Consider the following 22,600-nt stretch of genomic DNA (forward strand, 5'->3'; position numbering starts at 1 on the left):
CAGTTTCTATAAGTATTGTACACAGAAAATTATATCAATCATAGAAACTATTATATTTTTTGTAACCAATGATATATTTTTTTATATACTCAAAAAAATAAAAGATTTTTGTTAGCTCAAAAATAAAAAATCGTATATGAGTCATCATTTATGTGTTAAATTGGAGATAAAAAGTAGTCTAAAACGATCCTGCAGAGGTTCCAAAGATTATGTGCGCAACACTTGGTACAAATTATTCAAAATCTGTGAATTTTCTATAAGGAACATCAAATAACCAGATAGGTCTTAGACTTTATATAATATGTATACGTCGGACGTAATAGAGGATAATATATTCCATAAAACAATGAAATTAAATATATTTTGATTGAAATCTATAAGACAAGTTTTGAGAATGATGAAAATTTTAATATTATACAAATCAGAGCAATCTTTATTACCTAAAAACATGTCAAATATTTTGACATAAAACTATATAAATTACATTAGTATAATAACAAAGCAATATAATACTAGACATGACTTATTCTAAACATTTTAAAACTCAATAAGTATAGTTTTTTAATTGTTCATTAGTTTTACAGCTATTTTTGTTTATTGTTATCGGTCAAGATTCGGGGTTAGCTATTCATACTATTTTATATCTGTGTAAATGCTTACGAAATGATAGTGACCGAGTAATTATACTTCATATTTGGTAAAACGTGATGATTTCATTTTCCCCTATGGACGAGAATGACATGCTCAATTTCCTATGACTATACAATATACATAATACATATATATTCTATAATAGGCCCATTAGATTTTCTTTAATGTGCACTTTGTTCTTGAAATGATAAGCAGTTACATAAATAATTGCTTGCGGGTAACTCGGCCGTTCTGGTATACGTAATGCGAGAAATAACGTCCGATAAGCCACATTTATGTGTTCATTTTTGAAAATCTCAGTAACCATAAATAAAAATGTTACCGTGAATATCGTACCAAACCATGTAATATTCTTAGTAAATAAAGATCCTGAGGAGATTTAATCTTGGTTTGTTTATCCAGGTCCTTGTAGTACAACTGCGTATACGAAATTACAAATGGGTCTTGTTAACTGAAGTTCACCACTGTTCAATATGGAACTTCGGCGTATAATGCCTCACATGTAAAAACTAACCCTGTTTGGCTGCTTACTTGATTGCCGCTCATCATTGAACTATTTTATTTCAGAGTTTCTCCTCGTCATACATTAGATCTCCTTCCCCTTTCCGTTCCATTAATATCCTCAGTTTCCATACGCAACACTTATTATATACTAAACACAGATACGGCGAGGACCCACATATTGCTCTTGTCACTTATTGTTCTTCTTCCCACGCCTCATGTTAATGATAACTTATACTTATTACGTACACACGTTTCTTTCTCCTTATTATTATTTGTATTGGGCACGTTGCAGGGTCTGTGTATATTTGAAACAGAATTGAAATTATATGAATAAAAAAAAAATAAATAACTAAACAAAACAGAAAATAATTACATAAATATTTGTTTATTGAACCGGCGATAATCTACCGCAAAAGGCTCTGCAATAGCACCAAATCCACGCCTGCAGTAGTTATATTCGGTTTAACAATGGCGATGACAAAAAACTGAAGAGTATAAAAAACAATCGGTCGACCACATACCGCGGTGATAACGTAAAATGCATTTCCGTTTTGTGGTATTTTTTTTTTATTTATTTATTTTTTGTTTTGTTTTCCGAAGATACACACTTGAGGTGGCCACACGTATACATAATGTCATGTACATTATGTATATAGGTAGGTACTCGAAACCGACGACGAGTATTATGACGTGTTCAATACGGTGGGACTCGCTGTGTATAAATATATATATGTGAACAAAAACCGTTGTACGGTCGTATGTATAAATGAGAGTATATACCTATGTATTATACCTATAAAGATTGTTATTATTATTTTCATCTGCAGCACGACGACAGCCGGTTGCATAATGTTGACACTGCAATTTCGAATTCAATATTTTATATACATGCGCATTCGCCATTTCCCGTTGTATGATATGACGTGTGTATATATTTGTAGATCGTCGTATATAAAATTAAAGTGCATTATTATATACGTCGCGGTGGTCGGTGCAAGGGTATAATAAAAAACGCGCACACATATATATATATACACACACTGAGAACATATCAAATTGTAGGTTAGTCGCGGTGGCACAACGATATAATTATACGGTCATATCGTTGTTGTTTCGACGCGATGGGTTTGCGCTCTCGTCTCGGATGTCTCGGCGAAATCGCCCTCGTGTATAATTTGAACAAATAACTAATATAATATGTGGCGTCCCTTTTGCCGGCGTCTGTGTTTTTTTTTTTTTTTTTTGTCCGCCGTTGTCTGATCCGACCGACTCCGGCTTCCAGCTCCTCCTCCTCCGCACAATATAAATAATAATTTCGCCCCGTCGGTTCAATTGCCGCGACTATCTGTCGATCGAGCGGTTTCGCATCACGAACCTTCGTGTCCGTGTGCCTATTGGAAAACACGTGGGTTAATGCACTGCACACCGTAGAATATCATTATTATTTGAAGATATTTACGATCGAACGCGAATTGAACTGACACTAATTTTTTTTTAAATTCGAGATGAAATATCATATGTATATTTTATATGTTAATTGGCTGTATTATTTATACGTCCGACAGTTTTTCATGAAAAACGAGTGCTATAATAATTATATAATATGTATAGTAATAATATGCGTTTGTATAAGTACCTATATACCTATACATAATATTATTTCAAATAAATTATGATTAGTATCATACATTTAATAAGTTTTACACTTAAAATAATTATTTTAATTGATTTGATTATTTGATATAATATATATTTTTTTATACTTCTCAACGCGTATTTAATTAGTTTTACAACGCACAACTGCACAAGCATAGTAGGTATAATATAATATTATTATATACCTTGTTGGTATGTGCAATGTACTTTTAAATAATATATTTATGGATATAAACTTGTTTTATTAGAAACAACAACTATAATTTTAACATAACGTTCGGTTGGAAATTAAAATGTCTTAAGACTTATAATATATATCATTTTGTAAAACCTTTATTAGTCGTTTAAAATTTTACGAACATTATTATAATTGAACTGGCATAAACCTACATAACTTTTACGTTACTAAAACATGAAAAACCGATACAAATATATATATTTACTATAAAATCTCAAAATGCAGATGTTATTATTATAATAATATTAAAACGATAAACGTATAAGCGCACGTAAATCGCTAATAATTGTGCTTATAAACATTGATTTGACGTCTTTACTATACAATGTATTGCAAATTTGCATATTACATCAAATGTACCTACTGTGGTCATAGCAATAAAGATATTAAAATTTATTTTATGTACATAAGCGTCATACACGTTTCATCCCACGCGACCGCTGTAATAATAATCGTATAATCTAATTAACAAAGTCGCATTCAAATTAAATTTTTCATTTTCCTAGTACTTGAAAAAATCGCGAAATACTACTACGTATAAGGTTTAAAATGTGAACAGAAACTTGCAGTTATGATAAATATATATATATATATGCGACGCGATTGCTTAAGAGTTATATATAATTATATTCAATTCATTTATTTTTTTAACATTTAAAAAAATCTTTCGGTAGAAATACAATAGATTCATCAAAAATTCCATATCATTTTTCAAAATGAAAATTTTACTTTTCAAATCAGGAAATGCTAAGCACCTATAATATAGTGTTACGGCTCTATAAGAATCAGACCAAAACCTGTAGGACATTTTGAAACGTTTAAAATAGACCGACCAGTTTTCGCGGCTCCTGAAGTCTTTATAAAAGTGTGCAGTGCCAATCGGAGTGAGCAATTCGCACTCTTCGTGTTATAGATAGACCCGAGATAGGCGGCCCTATATCGCCGCACGATGGACATGGTGTATATTATTTATTATGTTATTATATTATTGTGTGCAGGTGATCGTGTAACTCGACAACGATACAATAATATAATAATTATTGTCGTCGCCCCGGAGAACAGGTAGTAGAGCCGGGGCGCTAAGTCCATTAGCATCGTACAAATAAATAAGCAAAACAGTCTTCGGGTCGCGATTTTTGATTTACTGCGACGGCCGCGATTGCCAAACACGTGGCCCGCAGCGTTAGCCTATACCATATATTATAAAATAGCATCATTTTCGCGGTCCCATACACAACCGCAGCTCCGGTAACGCGTTAGCAACTGAAAAATCGTATAAGGAATAACATAATTTATCGTATGTATAGTTAATATATCATTTTATAATTATTGTGGCACTTCGCACATGTACGCGAAAATCAATACGATTCGCGCACCCCTCGAGCCCGGCGGGAATGCGAGATGGATCGATAACGCCGAGTCAATTAAAAATCCGCACGCTGCTCTGCGATACACTGCTCACAGTCAGGTACCTATATATATATTTACTCAGGACCCGAGTTGTTCGGGGGGGAGGGGGTGTGATATGAATATAATAATAATATAACGATATCAATAATGATAATTATATTATAACGCGTCTGAATCTTTATCGCCTCGCGTGCTCGCGTGATCCGCCTACCGTATATAATACGCACGTATAATGTACGCAGAGCTAGTTTTTTGTTTTTATTTCCAAAGAGACACGACCCGCTACGTATATAAGCGTCGTCGTTTCGGGTTGAACTACCCAACTAGTCGTCGAATGGTTTTCGTGTTTTATAATACGAATCGAATACACGTTGTTATATTATGTTATCTTCTCGCCGAGAATAAAAAAATTTAATTAAAAAGTGACTGATAAAAATTGTGTAATATGCATCGCGATTAAAATACCTATACACAAAAAAAGACCTTGTATCACCTCACGTCTAATCTATAACTCCCGAAAGCTGCACGACACAGCTCAGGCTCGCTGTGTGTGTGTGTTGTTTATATATTTTCTTTCCCTCTGATATTGTGTCTCAGCGCGCGTGTCTTAACAGTTCACACACACACACACCACACACACACACACACACTTGTATTATGTATATAAATACACATTATATGTGTGTGTGGCTATTCGTATTCAAATGCCACGTCGATGTTACAATGGACGGGCTACGAAAATATTTGTCAACGCCACCTCAACAGTCGCGGTCGACCACGAATTTTTCACGTTCCCCGTAACCGCCTGGGAAGCCCATCGATCATCGCCCGTCCGTCCGTCTCCGCCCGCCTCGCCTTCTTTGCGTGTACGGTCTTCCGCCCGGTGTGAACGAACGGTATACCCCGCGCGAGCGCGCGTGTGTGTGTGATTTATATCCATGTAAAGTACCGTCGTGCCGGTTTTATTTTATTTTTTATTTTTTGTCTCTCGTCGCCTATTCATAACATAATAATAATAACATTATAACATTATAACAACGATATCATATCCTCGCGGTTTCATTTTCGCCCCGGTCGACTTTGTTGCGAGCGCATGATGCAGTACCTCAAAAATTTATTATGTACCGATCGCGGTCGTCGTCGAGTCACGGGCGCCAATCATCAATCAGTCCGGTTGCCAGCCAGCATTCTACGTGCATATATATGTATATTATTATATGTATATTATATACAAGACGCCAACGAGAATATAATGATATTATTATATTTTAATATAAAATCTTTCGGCTCGAATCGATATATTATGTTGAGCTGAGCGGACGACTTGATCCCGCCGCCCATGCGGACGTCATGTCGGCGACTATGATGATGACGGACGCGGACAGCGATCGGGACTTTGCCAAAACTGAAGCATAGGCACAGACCGTGTTCCGAGATGACGTCCCGCCACGATCGAAAAGAATTAAGACGAAACTCTTTTCAATCGCCCCCCTCCGAGTGGATATACCGTATGGCGTGTATACACGCGTCTTATCGGATCGGAAACGGACTAACCGGAATATATATGTATATAAACTAAACTTCTAGTATAGCGTACAATCCTTACGCCCTCGCTCATCTGTAGAATCTGTATATGTCATCCCTATTGTTCGATTTATTTTTTTGAACTTTTCAGATTGTCTGTGCTTTATTTTGATTACAATTTTCAACCCTTTTTTTTTTTTGTTAACACTTTATCGGACAGATTGAAAGACGAAAGTTCCAAGAGTTTCATTCGTTCAGAACTATTTATTTCAATGACACAAAATGTTCTATCTTTTTTTCTTAGATTTGATACATGTATAAATATATGCAAGATGATTTAACAACTATATATATATACATTATATTAATTACTCAAATGACACAGAATTCACTCATTCAAATTATATATTCACAAACTATTAAAAAAAAATACGTTAATATAAACTTAAAAAAATAAAAATATGAATTTGAATAAATGCACAATCGATGTAAAAATGAGGGTGAGCATGCAATAGTCTCGCCATGTATAAGCGCCATGGCAGTCGCTAAAGTAGTTTGCTGAGTTTTTTTTTGTTGAACAGGAAACTCTGCTGACTTTTGTAATTAATACTTTAAATTCTTATGTGTCCGTAAAATTAATTGTTATTGCATCTTTGTGTTTAATTTGTTTTGAATAACTAGCCGATTACGCGTTATTTTCCCATGCATACATAATTTACCACGAAAAATAAAACGCTATATGTTAATCATTTCCGCAACCGCACACATCGATTTTCGACAAAAATTTGATGATTACTTAAAATCAGTTCACCGTTAACAGTATTATTAAATGTTGTATGTATATTGTATATAGCATTATTTAAATTAGCTGGGTGATGTTTAAACAAATCGTGTAAGCAACTAAAAGTTATTCAAGTTTGGTCAATAATGCGTAATTACCAAAAATTGTATTGAAATTATTTATTAACGTCGGGGTTTTGTTAGGTCATTTAACGTTTATAGTACTTTATAACTTTGAGCCGAAATGAGTCATAAAATGTAATTACTGTGTAACACAATTTATTGGGTAAATAGCATCAGATTATTTTCATGGACGTAATTATTTTTAGTCAATACATTTTAGAATATTATTACTTGTTACGACCTATTTTTCCCGATCGAACAACAAATAAATAATAATATATAATAATAACTATATCAGTAGGTTTTCTAGATTCATGTTCGATAATAATATAGTATTTACATATAGTAGGCTCATAAAAAATTTGTTAACGATTAATGTAAGAATTTATTTTACAGTTAATGAGTATATTATAATTTTAAATACATGTTATATAGTTATTTTTAGCATATAAAATAGGTACGGATTGCAATTTCAATAAAAGTAAAAACTATTGTCGAGGTATAATACACTCTACGTTGGTGGTAATATCAGTCCACCGAATCGATTAAAAACTTAGGTAGACATAAAATATTAAAATATGTATATTTTGTAGTATAAGTTCTAACTATATTATAAATACGTTCTTACAAATTGTTGCTGTATATATTTTTTATTTTCATAATATTTGTTTTTACTTATTTTATTAGCTTCATTATTATTATAAGTTTTATTGAAAAAAAAATATTTTTATTTTAATAGTTAAGAAAATTGTGTAATTATTGTCATTATTATTAATCTGTGGAAATTTTACAAAACAAGATTAATATTAGTGGATGGCCTCTAAATTTCCATTTTGTCTAGGGTGAAAATTAATCTTGTTGTAGCATTTGTTATAATAACAGTATATAAATTTGCTATTTTACATTAAAACCATTGTCGTGCATTTTAACTTAACGCATTATTAACACCGTGCGTTATAAATTGTATCTGTATAGTGTATATATATATTGGTTTTATATTTTATGATCTTCTACCACTGCAGACACATTATATTATTTCAGCCCAACAATAACATTTAAATACCTCATAATTAAGCCTGAGTGGTATACGGAAATAATGAAATAATAAGATTTATTATTTATTTGATATTTGCATATTGTTTAATGGTTATTAGTGACGACCACAGTGCACTTAACAGCGAGGATATAACTAATTATTTACAATGTGTTAAGCGAGTGTATTATGTTTTATTGAAGAAAGTTTTTCCAACGAGAGAAATAATGATTATTATGATACGACGAGATGAGTCGTTGCGGAGATTGCAGGCTGCAGTGACTTTTGAAGGTCGATAAAGAATTTTTATGAGGTTTTGTCGACGCCGATGAAGAGTTTAGTACGAAGCTAGGAACATTTTTCTGTTTCAATGATTTATATTGGTTATTAATTTGTGTTCAACATCGACGAGCATTGTTTGAAATATTGTAATATCTTTGAATTAATGTGTGTGTATAGTGACGGTTTCTTGGCGATAGGTTTTATTTGTTTATATTATTCGCGGGCGTGTTTTACGATATTATTCCAATAAAAAAATAATCAAATACATTAACCTAAACCTAAACCGATTATAACATGTTATCTTAAATACCCACAGACGGGAGTTCCGTTTTAAATGATGTACCTATTAAAAAATAAACAATAAAATATAGTGGCAATAAAAATAAATTTCTATTCAGATGAAGTCCAAAACAATATTTATAATTATTTTAATCATTTTTCAAATGTTAGGTGCTTATTATATTTTAAAATCGATCGATTCAAATTTTTTATTATCGCATACATAAGATATGTTACATTACATATATACATACATAAGATCCTATGAAATAATTTACATAGACACATAAATGTATAATATGTGTGTATCTACAAAACCAAATTTTATTTACATAACATGGTAAATAAATATTCAATTTTATTCACGTAGTTAACATTGGTACAGTTGACGTGAAAACGTTTTCAGTAAATCTGTAATATTTTCGTCCTCGATTTTTACATAGGTCCTAATCGACTACAACTCGATTTGTTGTTATCGAGTAAAGCGGAATGCTTTGCCGTAAACTATATAATTACTCATTAAAAGTAATCGATCGGTACAAACGATAATGATTATTGTAACGTTAGTCCGCCGGCTAACCTACATTTGGATTCAAAGTAAGCACCTATACATGTATACATACATGCGTGTACAATCTCATACTCGTTATATGAGACGAAAAACGCTTAAAAATAATATTGTCATTGTTGTTATTTTACGAGCGGCCTTTTAATGAGAAAATCGGTACCCGATCGTAATGTGGAAAGTAACGAAAACGAGAGAAAAAAAATAATTATATATGTCCCCGCGGAATGTAATGGCGCGCTCGGTCATTATATCATTATAATAATATATCGTATAATATTATGTATAATATAATTTACCCGAGACCTTAATGTTTTGGGTGGACGATTTGTTTCGACTAGAACACACGGTTGACCGTTAACGAGAATGACTATATATATACGTATATATATGCGCGTCTCGACCGAAGGGACCGTTTTATAATGACCGTTAATTGGTAGCGGACATCATATATACCGTATACCGTGTAGTAGTAATATACCGACGGTCGGCCGAGGACATTATTTCTACGCGGGCCCGTGACGAGCGTACATAATTTCGTATAGGTATATATACACAGTCGTAGGTGAACGACGATGCCCTCGCCACAAGACGTGTACGCACATTATTTTCATCATCATCATCATCAACATCGCACTCGTACCCGACCGCTATAATATTATACACTGCACGTGTACAACACTACTACTGTACGCGCCCGTGTTACGTATATAACGCGTATTAAATCGCGTAAACGCACCCCGAACCGTTTCGATCGCTCGGTTTTCTCGAAAACGTCATCCTTCCAGAAAAAAAACCGACTAATTTACTCGCGTTTTAAACAGCTGCAGTTATCGAAATGGACTCGTGTCGAAATCGAAAACCTATATCGTGCGTATTCGCGAGATTTTTAACACCGGAAAATCGTCGAGAACCGAGGGACACGAGCGTTTTTCGTTTACCAGTTACGTCCATAACGGTCTCTAAGACTTCGTCAATAGTCTTAACTGACGAGCTACCGTAGATACCTCGAAGAATCTCGCGTTAGGCGTAAGGTTTCCACGCACGCGATCGTTCAGACGGTTTGTACTCGGGAAATCCGGAAACGCGCCCCGCAGGTATATACAGCTAGTATATTATCGTACCTACGCATTAATATAATTTATAACATAATAATGTTCGGCCGGACGGGCCGATGTTAAACGGTAAATTTCTCGGTATATACCTAACCCGAGTTCACGTACGACGACCGTATACCGTGATGCATGCGTAGGTATATATATAGTATATTATATTATTATTATTAATCGTCCGTATGCCTACATTATGCCCATCAAACGCATAACTGCGCCGTCCTTACGCATACGTTGTCGCTGCAGCGTATACGGTTTATCGTACACGGACGCGACCTTGAACGCGACGAAAAAATAAATATTATTATAATAAGCGTGTGCGCGAGTAGCCGGGCCCGCGGGTCCGCCGGGTAATAATTTTCCAGCGAGATTCGTCATCTCCGCGGGCCCGGGCGTCGCGTTAACGGTGGCTGGTCGGACGCTGACGCCGCGTAACCGACGCTCTCCGCGCGCATTATATGGTCATATATTACGACGCGGTGTTATATAAACGATAATCGTCTTCGGGAGGCCTTCGGCGCGGCTGTCGCGACGTCACGGTTTGTTATGCGCGCGTACCCGTTCGAGTTGACGGAAAGGTATGAACGGCGGCGACGACGTATATCATATAGTCGACGATATCGTCTTAAAGCACACGATAATATATAGGTAACGCGGGTCTAGGGCTGCCGCGACGACGACGGCCGTGTGCGTGGGTATAAAGATACACCGCGGTTATAATATGCCCACAACGTGAAAATGTGAAATTTTTAAATAATATATCTATTGGTACTTTTTATAGGACTATTTTTTAATGGACGTAATACTCATGACGTGTGTTATCTACCGGTATTAATGGGCCATCTGCTTGAGTGGCGCGCGTCCTGCGACGATACCGCGGACTACCTATATCATATATTCTATTTGTTTCAAACCGGTGTAGTAAGCCGCCGGAGTCGTCTCACTATTTTTCTTTTCTATTTTAACTTATCTACATGTACTACAATGTCCTTCGCTTTTAAATATTTTATTAGCATACTCGTAGCGATACGCAATTAATTCTGATGGCAATTTCCAAGAATCAAAGCGTATGGGAAAACACAGTCACAAACGACTTTTATTTAACACTTTTTGACAATCAAGCCATGCACATAATTCATAGATGCGCACGCCTTGATTTAATAGCACAACAACAAGTCCAATCCAGTGTCAAGTGTCTTGGGCGCAAAACCACTTTTGCAGCTACGATGACAACATTCTATAACACACCTTTTTGTCCATTTCCTAGTCTCTATCATGTACAACCAGGGGGTACAGAGAACCATATAAATACAGGTCTCTGTCCGTCTTAAAATTTAGAATTAGTTTCACATTCGCATAGAGCTAGTCTATGTCCGAATTGCTAAGATTAACTTTTTCTCGGGCAGCTACTTAACGTGCTGTCCTCAAATTCTTATACACTTGTTTTTATTGTAACAAATTATAACTTTAATTTTAATAAACTCTTGTATTAACATTGTGTCTTTGTCTCACTTTTAAAAACCGTAATCTTTTCCCAACAACTTGATCCAACTGCAGATGTCAAGCACTCATTTATAAACGATAGTGAGAGATCACTACACGTTTTTGGTGTCAGGTGTGGGGTCACCTGAAAGAAGAATTTTGGTATCCAACCCAAAATCAAGTACATCAGCGGACCTCGAGTGTGTCAACATCAGGATCAACGGAAGGAGATCACGGATAAGTTGCGACAAGTCAACAAATCGAGCCTAGCAGCGAAGCGAGCCGCAGCGCAGTTTTCAAAGCAGGACAACCACAGGGCCAGACAAACAATGAACACTTTGTAAGTTGCCGTTAAGCAAATAAATTCTTTAGTATATGTCTGAGAGTCCTAATCGGTGTTGGGAAATAATTAAATACAACCCACAAACTTTACGAACAACCATCATGAGTGTAACTTTAGGAATTGAATCTGCAATACGCATGATTCCGACCTTTACGGGGGGATCTGAGACAGATTTAGCGTCATATATACTTGAATGTAATTATATAATGGAAAACGTCCACGAAACTCTTAAACCTATGATTTTCAAACGAATGTTAACAAGTTTAAAGGGGGAAGCTTTTCAAGCAGTACGCTATCGCAGTATTCCGGATTGGCCCGCACTCGAAGCCCACCTTCGGAAAGTATTCGGGGCAACGCACTCAATCGGTTTTTTACAAACAAATCTATACAATATTAAACAAAAATACGACGAAGATATTAAAAGCTTCGCCGCACGCACCGAAAAATGTTACCACGATTTGGTAAGCGCACTAACGGTAGGGCTAAATAAAAATGACGCCGCCGCAGTCGCGAACACGCATAAATCGGGAGCGCGCAATGCATTTATTAACGGGGCACAACCCGCAATTCGAAGTCTGTTACGAGCGCGAAACGTTCTTACTCTCGAAGAAGCTATTACGCTTGCTGTCGAAGAAGAGGAGGACATAAGAAATTTAAATAGACGCTTTAACACGAATAAAAATAACGGGAAAAATAACGCGAAAAAAAAAATATTAAATGTAATAAATGTAATAAAATGGGGCACTATGCAAACGAGTGTCGTAGTAACGCGAGCACATCGGGCAGCACAGGTTTTAGAAATCCCATAAGTAATCGCGACGAAAAACCCGTTGTAGTAAAAAAAGAATATCAAGGACAGGTTAGGTTCTGCACATACTGTAAAAAAAATAACCACACTGTTAAGGATTGTAGAAAACGTAGGTATAACGAAGAAAAAAATAATAGCACTAGTAGCAACGAGAATGAAAACGAAAATTCCACTACTAGTCAATTGAATCGAACCGTCAGTGAAATAAAACGAAATCACGTAAGAGTAGTTACTAATTTCGAGGAGGAACACATAATCTGTAGTTCACATAATTTCGATCCACAGTATATTAAATTATTAATCGATTCAGGTGCAGAAATGAATCTCATTAAACTCTCCGCATTAAACGGACAGGTAGTTATCAATGAATACGAAAAACGAACTATCAAAGGTATCAATGAAACACCTATTTTTACGATCGGGACTATAGTGACGACTATGCAAATTAGCGAAGTAGGCGTCCTTGTAAAATTCGACGTCGTGTTCGACGATTTTCCAATAAACGAATCAGGTATAATCGGGCGAAATTTCTTAAAACAAAACAAAGTCATTATGGACTATAATAAAAATACGTTAACCATACCCGAACAAACGGTTTAAAAGATATTATATTACCACCGCGAAGTAACTGTGTACTTCTAATTAAAAACGACGAAAATATTAAACATGACGCGATAACTATAAAAAAACAAGACGTCAACGAAAACGTTATTATAGCAAATAGCATCAGTCCGGTTAGCACTAATACAATAATAAGCAATATAATAAATATTTCGGAGGAACCTTTTATTATCGACGAGCTAACCACACGACATATTGAATGGGAACCGTATTATGAAACCGTACTTAAAGCATCCTTTGCAGATAACGACCAAACGGATCGCATAACGAAATTAAAAAACGAACTTAACACGAACGATTTAAACAAAGAGGAGCGCGATAATATTTTAGAACTCTGTTGTAATTACGCGGACCTGTTTTACTTGCCCGGCGATTATTTAAGTGCCACAGAGGTAGTGACACATACAATAAACACGCCGCGATGCACAAAACCTATTAACATACGTCCGTATCGTTTACCTTGGGCGTACCAAGAAGAAATCGAAAAACAAGTTACGGAAATGAAAAATAGTAATATAATACGCGATTCTAAATCACCATTTAACTTTCCATTAGTAGTAGTAAAGAAAAAGAATTTAGATTCGGCAGGGAAACCCAAGTTACGAATTTGTGTAGATTTCCGAAAACTTAACGAAGTCACCGAGAACGAAGCATACGGATTGCCGAACTTGCTCGAAATTCTCGAATCTCTGGGGTCGTCTAAATATTTTAGTACTCTAGATTTAGCTTCCGGATATCACCAAATTAATATTGAACCATCTGATGTGCATAAAACTGCTTTTTCCACTAAATCGGGTCACTACGAATATTTACGTATGCCATTTGGACTAAGTTCAGCACCCGCTACTTTTACTCGCGCGATGAAATCCGTTCTTATGGGTCTAGAGGAAATGTGTACAGCGTATCTTGACGATATCGTCGTACATGGGTCCAGTCTAAACGACCACCAAAAAACTCGAACAGGTTTTCAATCGACTGCGCGTGCATAGATTAAAATTACAACCTCAAAAGTGTTCTTTCTTACGGAAAGAAGTTATCTATTTGGGACATGTAATTAACGAAAACGGGGTGTCACCAGATCCTAACAAATTAAAATGCATTAAAGATTATCCCAAGCTTAAAAACGCGAAAGATATAAAATCTTTTCTAGGACTACTAAATTACTATAGACGTTTCGTCGACAATTTTGCGAAAATAGCAAAACCACTAACTTACTTACTTAAAAAAGACGTACCATTTACATGGACTGACAATTGCGAACATAGTTTCCAAGAACTTAAAAAGGCTTTAATGAACCCGCCATTGCTAGTCTATCCAGACTGGGAAGCAGGGAAATTTAACTTGTGTACTGACGCTTCACAATATGCCATAGGAGCCGTACTTTCTCAAGGGGACGTACCTAATGACCAACCTATAGCTTACGCGAGTAGAACACTAAACAAAGCCGAAAATAACTATAGCGTTATTCAAAAAGAATTGTTAGCCATCGTATGGGCCGTGAAATATTTTAGACCATATCTCTATGGCCGACACTTTACCATAATCACCGACCATCGACCTTTAACATACCTGTTTGGTATTAAAGACGCATCGTCTCAATTAATGCGCTGGCGATTACAGTTGGCTGATTACGACTATACTATAAAATACAGGGCAGGACCGGAACATTCAAACGCGGACTGTTTATCGCGTATCCGAGTAATACAAACCGATCAAACAGTAGATAATAAAACATTCGGAGAATTTCGAACCGCGGAAGACAAACCGATTTTTAATTCGAAAATTGTAGAGGTTAACGACAGCATTAGCAAGGCCATTGAAAGTGAAACCACAATTATACCGATACCGGGGGACAAAAAAATAACCCATTCCGAGGTAAGAGGTATCGTAGAGAATGTCAATTCTAATAAAATACAATTTTCGGACGAAAACCGGTTTTGTGTAATTTCCGATACGTTGCCTCTGATGATTTTCTATAATATGCTAAAAACACATAACACGCCTCTTGAACCAGAGGGCGTGTACCAAGCAATAGTAGACATTAAAACGTATTGTATTAACAACGACATAACCGCCTTTTCAACCATTAAATTAGACGGTCAGTCCTCTTTAACAAATTATGCACGAATCAGAACGATGTTCAGATATATCTTTAAAGGTACAAACATCGTAGTTAAAATATATAGTGGTAGACAGTATACAGAAGAAGAAAAACAACAAATAATTTACGAGCATCATGATTCGCCGCTAGGGGGTCACGCAGGAGTATCGCGTACCGTAAAGCGACTCCAAATAAACCATAACTGGCGTAATATTAAAAAAGACGTAAAACGATATATTAAAAATTGTGAGCTTTGTCAGAAAAATAAATCCCATAATAAAACAAAACAACCGATGTTAATTACCAGCACAGTAGTAAAACCGTTCGAACGCATTTGCCTAGATATAGTAGGACCATTACCAAAAACTTTATTAGGAAATATGTATATACTAACACTACAAGATGAGTTATCTCGTTACGCGTTAGCCATAGCATTATCGTCTACGGACGCACCTACTGTAGCACAAGCATTTGTCGAATGTTACGTATGCACATATGGTATTCCAAAGTCGATTCTAACCGATTGTGGAACCAACTTTCTATCCGATGTTTTTAAGGGCATGTGTAAACTACTAGACATTAAAAAGGTACAGACAACTGCTTGGCATCCACAAACAAACGGTTTTCTCGAACGTAGTCATAAAACGTTAAAAACGTATCTACGAAGTTTTGTCGATAAAGATAGCAACTGGGATAAATTGTTATGTTACGCAACTTTTTGCTATAATACAACTGTTCACACTTCAACTAATTTTACGCCTTACGAACTTGTGTTCGGTACTAAACCAAATATTCCATCAGCCTTAATAAAGACCCAGAACCACAATACAATTACGATAACTATGTATTCGATCTTAAACGTATGATGCAGGAAGCTCATAAAATAGCTAGGGACAATTTAATTAAGAAAAAAGAACAAACAAAACTTACTATGACAAATCTCTAAACGAAATTGAACTTCACGTAGGTGACAAAGTACTTATTAGAGAACATAATAAGAAAAACGTACTAAGCTTTAATTGGCAAGGGCCATACGAAGTGTTACTAGTACATGACAACGAAAACATAACAATACAAAAAGGTAGACGCGAGTATCGTATTCATAAAAATAATGTTAAACGGTATTACGACGATGAACAAAGTTCAAGTCAATAAGTCTAATCTATATTAACAATCATTTAGTTTTCAGTTTTTTTTTTCTACTTTTCTATCCGCTACAATTTTTTTTCTTTTATTTTTCTGTTTTAGAATTAAACAACATATTTTCCTAAAGGAACTTAGCGCCGTAATAGGACGCGAACAGCACAACGCTGATGTTTTAGTTCACGACGAAATACCAAATTGTTTATTAAAACATATCGATCTAGCGAACAAAAATTTACTTCAAACTTTTTCAGCTGAAGAAATTTTAAACATAACTAGAACACTAAACCATTTTACACACGACATGACAAAAAGCCAACGTCCACTTACAAAACCTTTTTGTCATTACTTGAAAACTTATATAGACAATGCCGAAGACGCAACAGACATATTTGACTATGTTAGACTTACGTTTCTGTAATCTAGTCTTGTTCTAAACCTCTCAATCTGTTTCCTTCTGTCTATTATTTTCATTTAATTTTCTATTTCTACTTCATTTTATTTTTATTATTATTTTTTTTTTGTGTGTTTTGTTTTTTTTTTTTGACATAAGTATTTTTTTTTTTGTGTGGATAATGAATTATAGTATTCAATACGCAGTCATGGATTTCGAGTTTACGAATCTAGGGCGCGACAACTTAATTCTTATATCAGGAGCATTAATGGGTCGACACTCGCCAGGTCTAGTAACGAAACTGGAAGGGCGCGCGTTGCTACTAAAAGAAAATAGAGCGGTTACGCCAAAAGAATGGAAAGACATGGTTCACCATTTAGTAAGAATTTTCAAAGACAAACCCAAAACATTGTACCCAGTACTTGCCCAGATATATGACTCGGACCACTCAACTGAAACTAACTTAACCAAAAAACAAATACTTAACTTAATAAAAAATTACGATGTGATCGTACTATGGGAGGGTAGTACAGACATCAAAATACTTGACGCTTTAGGGGCACCGCACATCGCTCTTTCAATGAGGGGATGGGACGTTGACTCCAACGGAAAATTTTACTTACAACTACTGTACGGAAAAACAATTATAGTTTCCCATTATATCGGAGATATAACAAAAAACGGTCGTGCGCTGTGTCTAACAGAAGCACACGGTCTAACTTGTGGAGGGGATCATGGGTGCATAGAAGCACATAACCCCGTAACCGATGTAATTTGGTCTGGATGCCTGTTTAGATATCTACGACTTAGATATAGTGTCCAGATAGATGACGCCATCAGTGGTTAAATTTCCTTTATATAATATACGTATTCATTATTTTATTAAGCCAACTCAGCTTATATTGGCATTTATTTTTATGGAAATGGGTATATATTTTTTTTATATATTTTTTTATTATTTTTGGGTTTTATTTTACTTAAATACAATTTTATTTAATATTTTTACTTTTTGGAATATATATATTATATATAAATACAACTTTCTTTTAGTAATAACTGATATTAGGTAGTTCATAACAATTTACTTTAACAATATAGTAAATGAATAATCAGTTTTATTAATTTCATAAACAACTTTCAGACTAATAATGTTAATGATACCGTTCACGTCGGGAACATTAAGATTCACAGACGAACATTTAACTCAACATTCCGGTATCTACTACGAAAATCGCGGACCGTTGAAACTTATAACCTCTCAATGGGACCTTACTGCATATATTAGTCTCACTAAATATAACGAACAATTTGACTACATAAATACTATGATTGAAAAAACAAAAGTATTATGTGTTACACATATGCATAACCCAGTAACAGATAACTTTAACTGTAACGGTCTACTTACTGTAACCGATGACATAATTAACAATTTACAACATCAAAAGACACAAGTTTTAGATTCTATAGGACACGTAATTAGTAAACGTAATGCTCTTCTTAAATTCGCAGCAAAAGCAGCTAGGTTAATTTATGGAATATGTAACTTAGAATGCATAAAAAAGTTTAACTTTAACATAGGAGTAGCACAAAATACCTCACAATCTAAATTGATTAAAGAACAAATTAAAGTGGTTCAACTAAACCATGATATAGGAACAAACAAATATGTTAATATGTCATTAGAAATAAACGAATTAACAAATATTACAGATGAACAACAGGTTAAAAACTACTTAACAAAACATTTTATACAAGTTAATCTATTAATTACAAAACATATATTGGAAACAAATACGTTACTAGAAATAATACATCAAGCAAAGATAGGAGTTATTCACCCAAGTTTAATAACTCCACAGGAGTTATTAGAACACGTTAAAGATATTAAAGTATCATTACCAGGGGGAACTGATTTACCCACTGACTTAATCATAACTAACATTTATGAACTGGTGAAACTCTCAGATATTGCTATTTATTATGCTAACGACAACCTAGTTTTTATAATTTCTTTACCTTTAATTTATCAAAATGATTTTATTTTATATAATTTAATACCTGTACCAGTATGTACTGGCAACGATTGCGTTTATATAAAACCTATTAATAAGTATCTAGCTATAAGTAAGTCTAAAGAACATTATGCAACCTATGATGAATTTTACTATACTCATTGTAAACACGCTAGAGACTTCCTATTATGTCCTGAAATTAATCCTTTACATCCTCGTAACATTAGACCCACATGCGAAGTATTACTATTACAGGATCCACCAAAAGTTCCAACCAATTGTGAAGTAATGCATGTTCAAATCGGTACAACTATCTTTCATAAAAAAAGATTCAAAAATGAATGGATATACGTAACCAACTATGACGTGTTATTCGTTACCTGTGATGAAGACAAAGAATCAACAAGCCATACAATCGAAGGAGTAGGAGTAATACACTTAAACGAAACTTGCAAAGGTTTCGCCACAAGAGACATATTATTACCAGGAAAAATTGATTACAGATCTGAATACGCAGATTTTAATCCAAAATCAATAATAGATCGTAACCAATATTCACCACGAACAGAGACTAACGGTTTAATGAAAGACTATCATGTAAAAACAAATAACATGGACGACTTACACTTAGTGTCTAACTCAAAAAATCAATTGGACAGTCAAAGCAAAATCAACATAGAAATCAAGGAAATTCAAGACATACAACAAATGTTTAACTATGCATTATATATAACCATAAGTTTTGTCGCTATAATTATGACACTGATGATAATACACAGCATAAAGACGAAATTAACGGAAAAATGCAAAACCCAATTTTCAGAACATACTCAAGAAGAAAGCCAAGAGCTTAATCCACCAGTAACAAGAAATCAAAACGAAGACATAATTGAATTTCCACTTACAGCAAGAAATAGCCCGGAGCCCCACTATGCAAATTTACAACCTTACGGTTTTAAGTAAGAAAGTCGGGGACTTCCAGCTTCGAGGGGAGGAATGTAGTAAGCCGCCGGAGTCGTCTCACTATTTTTCTTTTCTATTTTAACTTATCTACATGTACTACAATGTCCTTCGCTTTTAAATATTTTATTAGCATACTCGTAGCGATACGCAATTAATTCTGATGGCAATTTCCAAGAATCAAAGCGTATGGGAAAACACAGTCACAAACGACTTTTATTTAACACTTTTTGACAATCAAGCCATGCACATAATTCATAGATGCGCACGCCTTGATTTAATAGCACAACAACAAGTCCAATCCAGTGTCAAGTGTCTTGGGCGCAAAACCACTTTTGCAGCTACGATGACAACATTCTATAACACACCTTTTTGTCCATTTCCTAGTCTCTATCATGTACAACCAGGGGGTACAGAGAACCATATAAATACAGGTCTCTGTCCGTCTTAAAATTTAGAATTAGTTTCACATTCGCATAGAGCTAGTCTATGTCCGAATTGCTAAGATTAACTTTTTCTCGGGCAGCTACTTAACGTGCTGTCCTCAAATTCTTATACACTTGTTTTTATTGTAACAAATTATAACTTTAATTTTAATAAACTCTTGTATTAACATTGTGTCTTTGTCTCACTTTTAAAAACCGTAATCTTTTCCCAACAACTTGATCCAACTGCAGATGTCAAGCACTCATTTATAAACGATAGTGAGAGATCACTACACCGGGATCAAACTTTTTTCCCGTAAGTTGTTAAATAAATACATTTTTCGAAAATGTCTATAGGCTATGTACTACATATTATACCCATTTGAATTGAATTGAAATTTCGAACGAGTAGGTTTTCGAGTCATTTAACAATTTTACCTTAGTGTACTTAGCTTAGGATAGGTCCATAATTGTGGAGATATGAGAGCCATGCATTTTTAAAAATATTTTTAATTCATACAAATCGTCTGAATATAAAAAATATTCAATTCAATATCGAATCTATTTTATAATTTTATAAATCTGTCTTTAAGGACTAATATCCTTAATATTATATTTGTATGTTTGAATAACTTAAAAACTATTCGTTTGAGGTTTTATTTAGATTCATTATTATTTTCGACAAATCATCTGCTTGACAATACTTTTACATTAAATAAAGTTGGTTTTCATTTAACAAAAGTTTGTATAACTACTTACTTCACTACTATATTGTATAAACAATTTAAATAAATGTCAATATGGTCGCTAAGGATGCTCAAGTGAGAATTTTAATGAAAGGAAAATTAAAGGAGGTGAATCATCTTGTGTATATAGTATATTATCAATTTAGATATAGATATTGTACCAAAATATTCAGGAATGCGATCTACAGATCATATAATATTTGAATTTCAAATCCGTCTGGCGTCTACAAACTTATAGGTAGTTAAAATTATAATGACTCGACCCGTATTATTAATCGTTTTACTGTGTATTTGTTGAATATTATTTTTTACATTGGTACGCATATTAAACACAACTTACTGTTCGATAATGTTCAAAAAAACATGCTTACCAGTGATAACGGTAAAAAGATAAACCTCAAGATAACAGTCGGTTGGCACAAGTCCACAAGTAATTTCCAGCTTTTTCTAAAAAAGTAAATACCTACCTATTTCGTCTTAGAGTGTCCTAGCTGGAGTATCTCATGTATTATAATAAATAGACATATAATATTATATGATTGATATTTCACTTCAATCAAGGTCTGGTAAATGGCATTAATTTGTTTGTTTCTTTTTATCGGATTGCCCGAATCAGATCTAACTATACTTAATCTAAACACTGTGTGATTGATGAATAATATAACGACATTATTATTATATGACACGTGGAATCGAATATTTTTTTTCCAGTCTCACCATGCAGGTATTAAACTATTAACTAAGGTGGATAAGTTATAATGACAAGAATCAACTCGATTTAATTTAGTTAAATCGTCGATAATTTAATTAGTTAAACGTTAGTGTGTGTAGTCAATTTATTGAACTTTAAAAGTTTAAAATTAATATGTAGAAAAATCTTAACTTAACTCAGCTATAAGAATTAACTAATTCTATTATTTGAATTACCACATAAGTGGTAGCAGTGATTGTGAATCTTTTAATTATCGTTTTCAATAATAACTAATAATTTTGTTAAAAATGTATGCTATTGGTATAGGTCGTTTTTATCGTCAATATAATATAATATAATATCCATGTCAACTAAATCATAAAATTAAAAATTATTTATCCGTTTATTTGTGTTTAAAATACACAATAAGCGACCTGACACGACTTACAACAAAAATAACAACTATTAAATCAATTTTTAATTTAAATCTCAGGCGTACGTCTTCGGCTATCATAGAATATTATAATAGTACACGTGTAGACGTTAAACGATTTAAATGTACATTTGCAATTAAAATTAGGATCGTTTTGTGGATCCAAACGCGAATTGCGACGTTGTGTACACGATATTTGCCTACGTACAATCCTCGGGACTAAGCGCGCGCGATTCGTTGTTCCGCAGTCCGCTCGCCGCTGTGTTGTGGTACGCGTATTA

The 22,600-nt window shown here is 34.4% G+C and overlaps 2 protein-coding genes across 4 annotated transcripts in view; both read left to right on the plus strand.

The window, feature by feature from the left end:
• Positions 1-20,639, plus strand: part of LOC126549697 (uncharacterized) — a 74,483-nt gene extending 53,844 nt beyond the window's left edge. Inside the window, exons 1-2 of one of the 2 annotated variants that reach the window (XM_050199767.1) lie at positions 11,056-11,979; positions 18,191-20,639. In XM_050199767.1, the coding sequence (XP_050055724.1) occupies positions 11,969-11,979; positions 18,191-20,027 (1,848 nt within the window). In that variant the 5' untranslated portion in view covers positions 11,056-11,968 and the 3' untranslated portion in view covers positions 20,028-20,639. Of the gene's footprint in view, positions 1-11,055; positions 11,980-18,190 lie in introns of those variants that run through there. The other variant, XM_050199768.1, reaches the window with a different exon arrangement.
• LOC114126851 (lysine-specific histone demethylase 1A) overlaps positions 1-22,600 on the plus strand; it is a 378,425-nt gene that overhangs the window by 132,256 nt on the left and 223,569 nt on the right. The gene's annotated exons all lie outside the window — the stretch shown is intronic.

Source organism: Aphis gossypii, chromosome 2 (assembly GCF_020184175.1).
Source record: "Aphis gossypii isolate Hap1 chromosome 2, ASM2018417v2, whole genome shotgun sequence".
Classification (NCBI taxonomy): Eukaryota; Metazoa; Arthropoda; class Insecta; order Hemiptera; family Aphididae; genus Aphis; species Aphis gossypii.